This window comes from Penicillium psychrosexuale (genome assembly GCF_028828465.1).
Source record: "Penicillium psychrosexuale strain IBT 29551 chromosome Unknown utg000005l, whole genome shotgun sequence".
Lineage (NCBI taxonomy): Eukaryota > Fungi > Ascomycota > Eurotiomycetes > Eurotiales > Aspergillaceae > Penicillium > Penicillium psychrosexuale.
The window spans coordinates 312,576-324,758 of NW_026643190.1; the positions used below are offsets into that span (position 1 = coordinate 312,576).

Genomic DNA, 12,183 nt, shown 5'->3' on the forward strand with positions numbered 1-12,183 from the left:
CCAGGTCTTGCTTCTTCTCGCTGTGTGTTTGCACTTTTGAAGAAGATCACCGACTTGAACAGCAAGGGCTTTGGTTTCAGCACCTTTGAATGTTTCTCCCTTACCTTTTCCAGTAGCCTCACTATAAAATGCCAAAAAAGGCTCAAACTTGCGACATAATTAGCGGAATGTTTCAACACCTAACTATGTCTAAGCATACCGTACCTCTTTAGCTGTGCTCATCCACAAACTCCATCTCATAACTCTAGTTTTTGTGAAAATCCACTGAAGATCTTCTGGCTGGGACGAGCGGTCAAATATTTCCCGACCCGTCTCGGACAAGCCATGCACAGGCTTTTGTGCCGAAGACTGTTCCAGGCCCTGGACCCGTTGCAAAAGATCTGCAATGGCTGAGTCTGTAGTTTGTGCTTGCCTTGGGTGTTCATCAATCTGACCAGGAAAAGCCGAACCATAATGTGGTGTTCCTGTTGGTGTCCCTACCCCAGTGGTGCGGGGCCCTAATGGCTGGCTCTTAGATGGCGGGGGATCATCTCTGAAGGGTTGAATATGTGATGGTGAAGGTGCGGAAGTACCCAGTATTGATTGTCTTGAGGTGCCTTCTAGAGACTGCAAGGGGGACTTGTGTTGATCGCCATAAAGCTTGTAGGTACATTGTGCGTGGAGACACAACGCGTACAGGGGTCATTTCGGTCACAGCGGATTTTGCGACGGCGACACTCAATGCAAGACAGAGCTGGCCTTCGGCGCCGACGGGACTGAGACTCCATGGGGAATTTCAATATGCTTGCAAGTGTTTGACAGAGAAAAGTCCGTGAGAGCGGAGATTTCGGTAAATGAAAATGCCGCGTTACGGCCGCTTATCCCCGCGGACAATCGAGGAACAACCTCAGGGCTGTCCACGAAGAATTAACCAATAAACTGCATTTCAATTCTCTATCTTAACTTTTACAATCTTGCGGGGTCAATCATCTATCTGCAGGTTATTTGGTCCTTGTACATCGATTCTGCCTATCGGTTCTCTCGTCTCCGACGGTGTTGGTTGTACTCCGTCGGACAGATAGTGAACATGTGAAATGTTGAGTGCAACTGATTCCATTTAAAATAGAGGAAGAGGATGGAATAATCTCTAGTCTATCAATTCACTCAACTCTGTTTATCAAATGGCTCTTCTATCCCTTTTGCTCTCGCCATGGGCTATGGCTGTGGCTATCCCCGTGTGGTTCGCGGTCTACTACATATACCCCTATTTAGTTTCATATGGACACTTAAGTCAAGTCCCTGGTCCTTTTGTTGCTAAATTTAGCAACATATGGGTCGGATTAAGTGCCAAACATGGCCGGAAATATGCAGCAGTCGACGCGGCGCATCGAAAACACGGCAATGTCGTCCGTATTGGTTTCAACCATGTGTCTATCGCCGACGAACGGGCATTGAATATTGTTTACGGGCACGGAAATGGCTTCCTCAAGGAGTAACTCACATTTCTTCCCTATATTGAAAATTACTAGTGTTAACGAAATACGTTTAGTCACTATTATGAAGCATTTGTGGCGCGAACCCCGGGCATGTTCAATGTTCGCGACCGCGCCGAACACACACGCAAGCGGAAGATTATATCCCATGCTTTCTCTCCCAGGTCAGTCGCTGAGTTTGAGCCATTCATGGCGGAAAACCTACAGCGCTGGACAACCCAGCTGGACCGGATCGCGGCTTCCCAGCCACAACGCAACGGGAAGGAATTTGCTCGATACAACGCAATGCCCTGGTTCAGCTACCTTGCTTTCGACATAATCGGAGATCTGGCATTCGGTTCACCATTTGGAATGGTAAACAAGGGCAAAGATGAGACCGAGACGCAGCTCGTGACCGGAGGACCCATTTCATACACCCCGGCAGTCGACGTGTTGAATAGACGAGGCGAGATATCTTCGACATTGGGCCTTCTTCCAGCACTGCGCCCATGGGCTCGGTACCTCCCAGACCCATTTTTCACCAAGGGCGTAGCGGCCGTGGAGAACCTGACGGGGATTGCTGTCGCCGCTGTCGCATCACGACTGGATGCCGCGGAGAAGGGAATGGTCGACTCGCGCAACGATATTCTGTCGCGCTTGCTACAAGCAAAAGATGCGAATGGAATGCCAATGGAGCGGGATGAGCTGATAGCAGAGGCTCTGACGCAGCTTATCGCTGGCTCTGACACAATATCCAACACGGCGTGCGGGATCTTTTACTGGATCCTGCATGGAGAACGCAGTGCACCGGGCACGATAGTTCCCCGATTACAAGAAGAGCTGGACCACGTAATAGACCCCGAAGCAAAGATCGCATCTTATTCTCAGATCAAGGATCTCCCGTTCCTGCGAAGATGCATTGATGAAGCGATGCGACTTCATTCTACCTCGGCTATTGGCCTGCCACGTTTGGTCGCCGATCATAGCCCGGGTGTGGATTTTGATGGGTTCCACTTCCCTCCTGGAACAGTACTTTCGGTGCCCTCCTATACTATCCATCATATGAAGGATATTTGGGGAGACGATGTCGAGGAATTCAAGCCTGACCGCTGGTTGAACCTGACTGCCCGACAGAAAACTGCATTCAACCCATTCTCATATGGCCCCCGGGCATGTGTCGGACAGAACGTCGCCATCATGGAGCTGCAGCTAATTATTGGAACTTTGTTTCATCGATATGAGTTCGCGTTGTACCAGCCAATCATGGAATCACACGAAGGATTCTCGAAAAAGCCCAAGGAGTGCCAGGCAGGTCTCAGATTGAGAGAGCGCAGTTGATTTCCGCATTTTGAATGTATATATGGAACTGATATGAGTAAATGGATGATGTTCACAATGGGAGGGAGCCAATATTTATTGGGATTGCTAATTTGACCGCCTGAGTTTTCAGTACCGCCTTCTATATTAGGTAAGACCATATATTCTGCCAACTTCTGGTTTACATAGTAAAGAAACGTGCATTTTGATCGGAAAAAATCGTATATTCTACCCGATTACTATAGGACTCAGCTCCTTGATGGATGAAGCAGTTGGTGCAGTTGAAGTGACTTAACTTTGTTAATTTACATACGCCGTACAAATTGTAGGTCTATTGTCACGAAAGCGGTGTATAAAATTCGAAGGCGGTATAGAGCGCAGTAGATGAAAGTAGGCGTCGAGGTAAAACAGGGATGTGCACTGAAAACTCAGGCCCGGGGGGGGGGATAAATTAACAATCCCCTATTTATTCCACAATTCAAATCACATTACCGAAGAACATGTCTTCAAGTGATGGGAACTCCTGCTCGATGCCCCATTCGTTGCAAACCCAGGGCTCAGTAGCATTTTGAACTGACTGCGGCATATAAATCCCTGTGCCATTCTCTCCCGTCGAAGTCACACAATCTTCTTGCTCAATCCTATCTGCGACATGTTGCTTCATGATGTTCAGAGACCACCGGCTCACCGGCTCGGCTTTGCCTCCACATTGAATATGAGAGACGGCCTGTTCCATGAGAACAATTATACTTCCCACGTCCTCTAAATGGACCAAAAACTCAGCTAGTGTCACCATTGCAAAGGAACAAAGCACATTCTCGTAAGCAGGATGGATATAAGTGGTCAAATCCGACATGGAGACAAATAAATTCAAGAGTTGAAGCGACTGGCTAATCGCGAACCGAATTAACGGGAGCGTTGGTTCCTCTTGTGTTATCCTGGAGTTGGTCATTCCTTCAGGTTGAGTTTCGCTCGTATGTTGGAGTGTGCGACGTGCCAGAATCAGGTACGTGCAGGCGTATGCAAACCGTAATGGTTGCGAGGAATCAAGCTCTATAAAATAGGAATTAGTGCTTATTCAATGCGGCGATTGTATATTTCTTGCTCACTGTAAATATTCTCCTGGGTCTTTCGCAAGTTGTCGATTTCAGGCCAAACAGCACTTCCCCTTTGTATCACGTTTGAGCTTAGGATTTCCCAAAGGAGTCGGTATAACCTGACTCCAGCCAATACAAGCTCGTCGCGTGCATTGTATGACGGAAAATCGAGAACGTTGGTACATTCGTCAAAGTACTGGCTGGATATAATCGGTGGACGACCAGAGCCCACGGAAAATCTAAGATTAGTGTTAGATGATATAGACATTGGAAGGATCGAGACTTGGTCATTGTAACGCACTGTAACTGACAGAGGCAAATCAAGTTCCACGTGCGCATTATTTCTTGTGCTCTGGCTCGTTCGCTTCTATCGGCGTCGCTTGTCTTTGGAAGCTGCCCAAACGAAGTAGTCATGATCACCCGCATAGCCGCCGTGCCACTGAGAAGCCACGAGGTACCGTGATCAGGGCCCAAAGTTGGGCGCAGGTCCCACATGGAGAAAATCAACATAGATTGTATTGTGTCGAGCGAGGCAGTGGAAGAAAGATGTGCCTGGCCCAGCAGTCCGTGAATATGGCGATACAAAGCTTGATGTGTTGATGACCCATACAAGGAGGGGGTGATATGGAGACCTGCCAAAATACAGGTACCAAACAGGAGCGGCGATTTGGTGCGTAGCTGGACGGGGTCTGTACTCATGAATAACCAGCGGTTGGATAATTTCGAGAATCTGGAAAGTTAACATTGGGATATGTTCTACGAGAACGTCCCGCATGCTCACCCTTTCAGAAGCACGATAGCAAGTTCCTCGGAAACTATACCGTTGATGATAATATCTTCAGTGCTATCATCGCTGGTCGATGGTTGTTCATGTAATGTGATATTCTGTCGGATCTCTTGGATAAGATTCATGGGTGCATCGCGTGCAGTTCGTTCAATAGTTGATGGAGCCTAGAGTATTCAATTAAGTGTATTGCCAGTATATACTTTAGGTAACTGGAATTTACCCCTGGTCTAGTCCGGCAGTCAGCATCACTGTGGACAGATAGTGATGCTTGAAGTTGACTCAAGGTGTTTTCCACCGCACAAAGCCTATTGTTCATCAGTACATCGACCAAGTCTAAAAAAGCCCAGCACGGGAGGAGGGCATACCGCGAATGGTAGTCGTCGCCGCTTGTCGCAGAATCCACCTCCGCCTCCAGCATCAGTTCCGGGTGACTGCGGGAAATGGCCTGGAAAGAGCACCTAACCCTGAAGATAGTTAGATATAAGAGCTTGGTAACTCACATTATCAAACCTGGTTTCCTACCTGAGAACATCACAACGATGACATCGGTCCGAGTTGCCGGTTTCGCATCGCGTTTTCAAGCGCCGACAAGCCTCGCAGGATCGCGCTTTGCTTGGTTTTGGTTTGCCTGAGGCGTTTCTATTTCGCCTTCGTTTCCCAATACAGGACTCGGGCAAAGGCATGATCGATTGATAAAATGGAGTTTCAGTAGGCGAGATGGAGCAAAGAAGAATGAAGATAGTGTGTATCCCACTCTTGGAGAAGACGTTGGTCTTAGGTTTCCCTGTAGATGCGGGCACATGCATCTTTGTCGGAATCTTACAAAGTAGTCAATTATATAACTACGAATTATCCCATGTGCATATCGATGATGCCTATTGAACGGCACGCTCTATTATGTACGCTGTTATGTGGATATATACATAGCTGGCTTCAATCGCTATAGCAAATACCCATCCTTCATTTTTGTATATCGCTACGTCGAGACTCTGATGCAATTGATAGTCTATTGGAAACTTGAAAATTAATAAATTTCAGCCATTGACAGTACAGAATATATCATCCTTGAGCTCTCGAATATCATAAATCATCGAACCCCCACTTTTGGATTACTATCACACTGATAACCTCCACTACTCCACTACTCCACTCATCCTGCCGTCATGATACGCCAAGCGGAAAGACAGAAGTATGTGGGAAGCCGAACTTTATATGCGCTGACCATGAGATCCAATTCAAACATATTAGAGGATCGTGGGTAATGTAAGGGTTTACTCGGTGCAACATCTTAAAAATGAGATCTGCCATAGAGTTTCAACTTATCAACCTGTTTTATGAAAAGTACCAAGCACATCACTGCGTGAAATGCGGCAGTAGCGCCAAGACAAACTTCACCAATTTCAATATCCGATAACATACAACCAAACTCCAAGCCGTGACACCTTGCCCGATCCAAACTAACTCAAGGGAAAGAAGAGGTATCTCCGATGGGAGGGCCGAGCATATACCCGGCGAGCATCATGTACAATGTCGATATCGAGTCACGGTCGGAGAATTTGTACAGACAGGTAGAGCGAATTTGAAGCAATTCGCCATCAAAATAGGACTCTAATACCCGTACATACTTCCCCGTCAACGAGATAAGCAAAACCTATAGAATAGTTAGTTAGTAACGCCGAAAGATAGAATAAAGGAATAGGAGAAAGGGAAGAATCGATAATTACCGGTGCGATCTTATGGTGCATCAGGCGCACCTTTCTCAATTGGGCCAACATTAGGCGAAGGCTGATCAAGACCTCTGAACGGAAACAAGTTTTGTCATCCGCCTCCATGTCGGTATATATGACTGCTTTAAAATGTGGATATTCTTTCCCAGGACTATCTATCATTGTTAAAGCGCCAAATGCGGGAGACGGGCCAAGTGATGGAGTACCATAGAACCAAAGGCTCTTATAAGTACTGTATCGACCACAGCTATTGACTAGCGTTAGATATCATAAATAGATAGAGCGACATAACTCTAATTTCCAAATAGCGGTAGACTTACTCCATCGAACGCCACGGCCCGTCATTCCAGAGGCCTACTTGGCTGAAGGCATAAGAATCTAAGAAAGTATTCATGCCGTATGCAGCCGCATAATAGTCATCATCACCACTATCAGGTTCAGCGGCCTCATCGAGTATCTCATCGTTTGGTAGCGGGAGGTTAGGTTTCGGTGCGAAGAAGCGGGGCTTGAGGTCTGAGTTCTGATCGAGAGTCATGCTGGAGAAGCGAATGTTCCATTTCTTAAGTTCTGTGTTGTTGAGCTTATGCTCCTCAAGGTTCTCGATTGCATGCTCGATTTTCATCAGAAGCCAGCGGTCGAGCTGATGATCACGTGTTTCCACGGAAGTCATGTTTCGTATGAGGGATTTGAAGATGATGAATAGCTTGGATAGGAGTAACTACAATCAATATGTTGTAGTGGGAGGTGAGAGAAGAAAAGGCGGAGAGTTCACTGATGGGGGGAAATGTGATGAGGCGAGTTGCCGAGCGACCAAAGCGCCAAGACCAGGGCCAACGTACCAACGTACCAACTTCACTTTCTTTGTCTCGGACATGGAAAGGGTCAAGTTCATTCTAATCTAAATTTTATAACTACACAGAAAGGTCGTTTCTATAATTTAAACCCTTTCCCGCCTTTTCCGTGTACCTAAAAAGGAGATACCCAAGGAGATCACCGAACAGACCACCGAACGACACGGCATAAGCAGCAGCAGCCTTCTATTCTAATCTTAGTGTCTACAGCTCCTGCCTCATTGGGAACAAAGACTCTCTCTTAACCAATGGCCAACTGTCGACTTCGTATACTAAAGATACCATGCATCGCTCGGATGACCAAAACAGCCACTATCACAACTAATTGCTCTTCATCCAACTATTACTCGCCCTACATGCATGCTTCGCCACAAAAAGACAAAGGAAAGAAAAATCTACCATACCTAATAATTAGAAATCAAATCATCACCAATAATTAGCCTTACTAAAGCATGTGATTCTCAATTGAAGGAGACCCCCCCCCACCCCAGCATAAAAAGAGCATTGTTATCCCCATTTTGTAAATCATTCCTACGCAGTGACAACACTCATTCTTGAAAATATTGCCTATCTGTTTGAATTCTCTTCAATAACACAATGCTTGCTTCCGAGAGGGATGAAATACCCAAAACCTTTCAGGAGTGGTGCGACAAGGTAACCTCTCGTGACCTTAAGAAAGCAAAACTTCACGACAAAGAGCTTGCTTCTGCTTCCAAAATGGGCTTTGACCAATTCTTACTCCTCCGAGTGATATGGAAGACGCACAAAAGAAACATAACCAATGTACCGGACATCAAATATTGGATAAGAGAGGCCGAGAAAAAGCTTCGCTCTTATCAGTCGTGGTCCACATTCTGTGATGGTCTTGGGATCCCAGAACCGCACATAACGGAGCGCTCAGGAGAGCCCTCAAGAGCAAGACCGGAGGGAAACTTTGCCATTGTCAAATACTACCATCAGGAGGTTGAAAAGACCAAACCCCAAGCCGACCCTGAAACATTTGACACGCCTATCGCGTCCCGAACCCGTGCAAAAACAAATCCTCCGCTAGTTAGAGGAATGAAAGGAATGACTTTGGAGGATCCTCAGACTCCATCAAGAGAATCGCGCAAGCCATCTGGAGACATATCTTATGACTTCGATAATAAGACCTCGCCCCCATTTCATAGTCGGATCTTTAAGCCGGAAGATGATGAGAGCCCTGGCTCAAGCCCTAGTTCCGACCCCAGCCCGCCAAACACAATCTCACGGGAAATGGACAGAATTTTATATCCCCCCACGAGGGATGAACAAATTGTCAATACGGCGCTCATCGTATTTCTCAATGCTCTTACCATGCACTTTGATTTCTACTCGAATTGGACCTTGCACAGAAAGCCATTTATCGCTACCTTTGAAAACGCACAGTTTGAAGCAAGGACGGATGGCTATCTCGATAGCCCTGGCGGGAAGACCAGAGCGATCATTGAGGTGAAACCCGTCACAAGAAAGCTAAATATGGTACCTATTCGGATGCAGGAGAGCGCCCAAATGGTCGCTTGGATCAAAAGCGATGACGACTTGGCCCAGCGTACCAACAACCTGTATGTATTTATCCTTTCTTGGGTCAACTACGAATATGCTAACATATTAATAGGCGCTTACACATAGCGCAAGACAGGCATGAGCTATGGGTGACGGTTGCGAAGTATGAGGAAGAGTATCTCGAATATCTAAGCGATAAGAAAGCTGCATATCCGGATGACACTTCGTCGTTCTTGATCATGAACCAGTACGGTCCATGGGATATAACGAAGAAATCCGATATGAAGGAGATAGGGGCGATTCTATTGGCAATCACCTTGCGAGCCGAAAGAGAGATTAAAGACGAGATCCAAATTGAAGAAAAGATCCAAGCCGAAAAGATCAAGGCTGAAGAAAAGGCCCAAGCTGAAGAAGAGATCCAAGCTGAGAAGATCAAGGCTGAAGGAAAGATCCAAGCTGAAGAAAAGATGCAAGCTGAGAATATCAAAGCTGCAGAAAAGACCAAGCCAGAGATCAAAGCAAAGAAAGAAGCCAAAAAGGAACCCAAAAAAAGGGGCAAAACATGATGGAAATTCTTACCTGTATCTGTCATCTATTGCTTGTGATTTCTGACCCGAGATTTGATTTGTTGTTATTCAAAGTTTTCCAGGTTGTTACGTTTTGGTCTTCATGCATGTTCGTCTACACATCTACTGGCGTACTCAGTAATCAGTATATACATACCCGTATATTTGTTATCTTCTTTGACTTATCACCTATCCCGTCTGGTATCAGTCCAGGTAAAATAATGGCATCTGGGCGGAGGAATCATAGGACCTTGAAGCTTCCTTGAGGCTTTCCATGTGCAGACTATTATTTCCCGCGAATAGAAATGTTGGACTTAGTCATAAGAATGTAAATATCAAGCCGAATATACCTCGCGAAGCTGAAGCTCCGGGCACTTGAAGCTTGAGTCAAGTTCCTTTTCAAGCGACAAGTCAAATGATTGTCCCTGTTGAAGAAGCCGGGCAACCTTGACAGCATCCAAAGGACCTCGCGAAAGAGCGAAGATCCTATCCATTTCCTCCAGACTGCGCCCGGCGGTCTCAGGAAACAGGTAATAGATAACAGGTATCATCATTGCATTGCAGCCCGCGAAAATGACAAAGTATGTCTGTCCCATACTGTTGAATGCAATGGGAGTGACGACAGTGAGTAAGATGCTAACCGCCCAGGATATGCTGATGCTAAAACTGTTGATAGTTGTGCGTAGATGCAAAGGCGCAATCTCCGCGGCGTAGAGATATGGTATTGCGCCAAATCCGATGATATAGCTGAAATGAAACAGGAAAATGAAGAAAACAGCACCGCGCATGGCGAGAGGGTTATCGGCTTGGGTTCCGAGGCCAGCTACTAAAGCCAGGCAGACAACATTTCCGATTGCACTGCCTAAAAGCAACACACGGCGGCCGAGTCTGTCAATTTTGAAAACGCAGAAGGCTCCGCCCATGGGGCCAACTAGCTGGTAGACCGCTGCCAGGACCGTGGATGTTGAGTTGTCGAGGGAAAGATTGCTTTCGAAGATAGCGGTTGCTGAAAAATGCAGACCGAGTCAATACATCGTAACAGTAGATGATTCGGGATACGTACTGTAAAAGGTGATGACCGTAGAGCCGGTGAGTTGCAAGAACAACATTGCCAAAGCAGCAATCATAGCTCGGTGGAATGTTCTTTGAGGGCCCATGTGGAATATTTGCCCCAGTGACTTTTCCTCAAACAAGTCCAGTGATATTTGGACTTCTTTGATTTTTGCTTCCACGGCTTGATCGTCGACACATGTGTCTTCGAGAGCTGCCAGGACTTCACTAGCTTCGGATAGTCGGCCTTGTCGGATAAGCCACCGAGGAGATTCAGGTAACAGGTAGATGAACACTAGAACAGCGATGGAAAGTAGCACCACAAAAGCGAAAGGAAATCTCCAGGCAACACTGCCTTGAGTGAATGACATTCCAAAGTCGAGAAAAAGGGCCAGGGCACACCCAAAACCGCTGAATATCCCCTTCATGCCGACGTGAGCACCACGTTTGTTGGCAGGCGAGATCTCCGATTGCCAAAGAGGGATTGTGGCCAGTAGAACACCAGTGCCTACACCGAGGATGATCCGAGACGTGATGAGTTGAATGAGAGAGCCTGAACAAGCCATCAAAACAGCTCCAACAACTTGGACGACTGATCCTGCCATTATCGTGCGTCGGCGGCCAAATCTGTCACCTAGCCATATACAGGAGAGAGTCCCGAAGAAGCCTCCTATTGTGTAAGAGGCTACAACAATGCCTTGGATTGTTGACGCATGTGGTTTATCAACAGCAGCGGCAATGTTGATTTCGGGGAACTGTTCTTCGAAGTTCTTCAGTGTCAACACACCCCCGAGTAGTGATGCATTGTAGCCTACTGTGAGGATTCCCGGCATGAGCACCCCCAAAATGGCAGCTATATTGAGGCTATTGCCCCGAAGGCCAAGGAAGCGTGGCATGTGTAGGACTGTATAGTTATAATGGATCGGTGGGATTAGGATCGTGATCAACGGATCGTCGAAGTTTTCTGTCCAAGTCAGATGTATCAGCCGCTGTCAACTCGGTGAAATCCTCGAGATTTAAAGAAATCGAGGACAGTCGAGGTCCGGTTATTTTGGCTCGTTAGTATCACGGTCTAGGCATTCCATTCTTTGGTGCATTATCTTCTCATTGCCACTGAGCCCAATTAGGATATTTAAGCCACATGATCTAGAAGAGAACATGCAAGGCTATTGGACTCATTCTTCCCGCTGGCTCTAGAGCCAAGGGTTTCTAGTGGCCAGACCGACGATATTTGGAAGAGGAGAGGAAGACAGAACGGCAAAGGCCCTTGTGACAGGGCCCAAGAATGCACAGAAAGGGAGAGTAATAGGAGAGGTGAAAGCCATAGTAGAATTGCTGAAGACACGCCGAAGTCTGGCGTAAATGGTACCTAAGAGCCGACGCAAGGGGAAAGCTCCCACATGAGTTGAGTGTCTAGGCATCTCCAACTCAACACGCTGAATGTTTGATGAGTTTTATTGTACAGAGTCCATGGTCATTTATTCGCAAGTTGAAGTTGAAGCTACAATTAGCTATTGAGTATCACTCATGGAGAACATATATTGCGAGTCCACTTGGGGTATTCACATAAATAAGATATCAGGAAGATATTCAACCCTCACAATAATATTCCGATGGAAACCCACCCGGGCCGACCCTAAGCCAATTTTCTAAGTTCTGCCTAGGAGATAGAGATAGAGCATAAAAGCCCGAAACTTAATCCCAAATGCCAAGGGCTGAGGAATTCCGTATGGAATGATACTACACAATTGGCTACAATTACTATATAGTACCGTGGCTTCTCATTCGTTTTGAAAATCGAAACTATACATTT

The 12,183-nt window shown here is 46.5% G+C and overlaps 5 protein-coding genes across 5 annotated transcripts; 2 read left to right on the plus strand and 3 right to left on the minus strand.

Moving 5' to 3' along the window:
* Window positions 1-1,160: 1,160 nt before the first annotated feature.
* N7518_009079 (cytochrome P450) lies at window positions 1,161-2,789 on the plus strand (the record flags this gene model as incomplete). Its single annotated transcript, XM_057190006.1, has 2 exons — window positions 1,161-1,471; window positions 1,529-2,789. 2 exons carry the CDS (start codon window positions 1,161-1,163, stop codon window positions 2,787-2,789), a joined length of 1,572 nt encoding a protein of 523 aa, XP_057037662.1.
* A 502-nt stretch (window positions 2,790-3,291) lies between these two features.
* N7518_009080 (fungal specific transcription factor domain-containing protein) lies at window positions 3,292-5,184 on the minus strand (the record flags this gene model as incomplete). Its single annotated transcript, XM_057190007.1, has 6 exons — window positions 3,292-3,821; window positions 3,878-4,104; window positions 4,167-4,595; window positions 4,647-4,816; window positions 5,018-5,097; window positions 5,175-5,184. Coding segments are annotated over 6 exons (1,446 nt in total), but the record flags the coding sequence as incomplete, so codon positions are not given.
* A 930-nt stretch (window positions 5,185-6,114) lies between these two features.
* On the minus strand, window positions 6,115-7,049 carry N7518_009081 (uncharacterized protein; the record flags this gene model as incomplete). Its single annotated transcript, XM_057190008.1, has 3 exons — window positions 6,115-6,303; window positions 6,377-6,626; window positions 6,700-7,049. 3 exons carry the CDS (start codon window positions 7,047-7,049, stop codon window positions 6,115-6,117), a joined length of 789 nt encoding a protein of 262 aa, XP_057037664.1.
* Window positions 7,050-7,827: 778 nt separating this feature from the next.
* On the plus strand, window positions 7,828-9,320 carry N7518_009082 (uncharacterized protein; the record flags this gene model as incomplete). The annotated part of the gene is made up of 2 exons (XM_057190009.1): window positions 7,828-8,813; window positions 8,867-9,320. 2 exons carry the CDS (start codon window positions 7,828-7,830, stop codon window positions 9,318-9,320), a joined length of 1,440 nt encoding a protein of 479 aa, XP_057037665.1.
* A 335-nt stretch (window positions 9,321-9,655) lies between these two features.
* On the minus strand, window positions 9,656-11,266 carry N7518_009083 (sugar porter family MFS transporter; the record flags this gene model as incomplete). Its single annotated transcript, XM_057190010.1, has 2 exons — window positions 9,656-10,326; window positions 10,384-11,266. 2 exons carry the CDS (start codon window positions 11,264-11,266, stop codon window positions 9,656-9,658), a joined length of 1,554 nt encoding a protein of 517 aa, XP_057037666.1.
* Window positions 11,267-12,183: the final 917 nt, after the last annotated feature.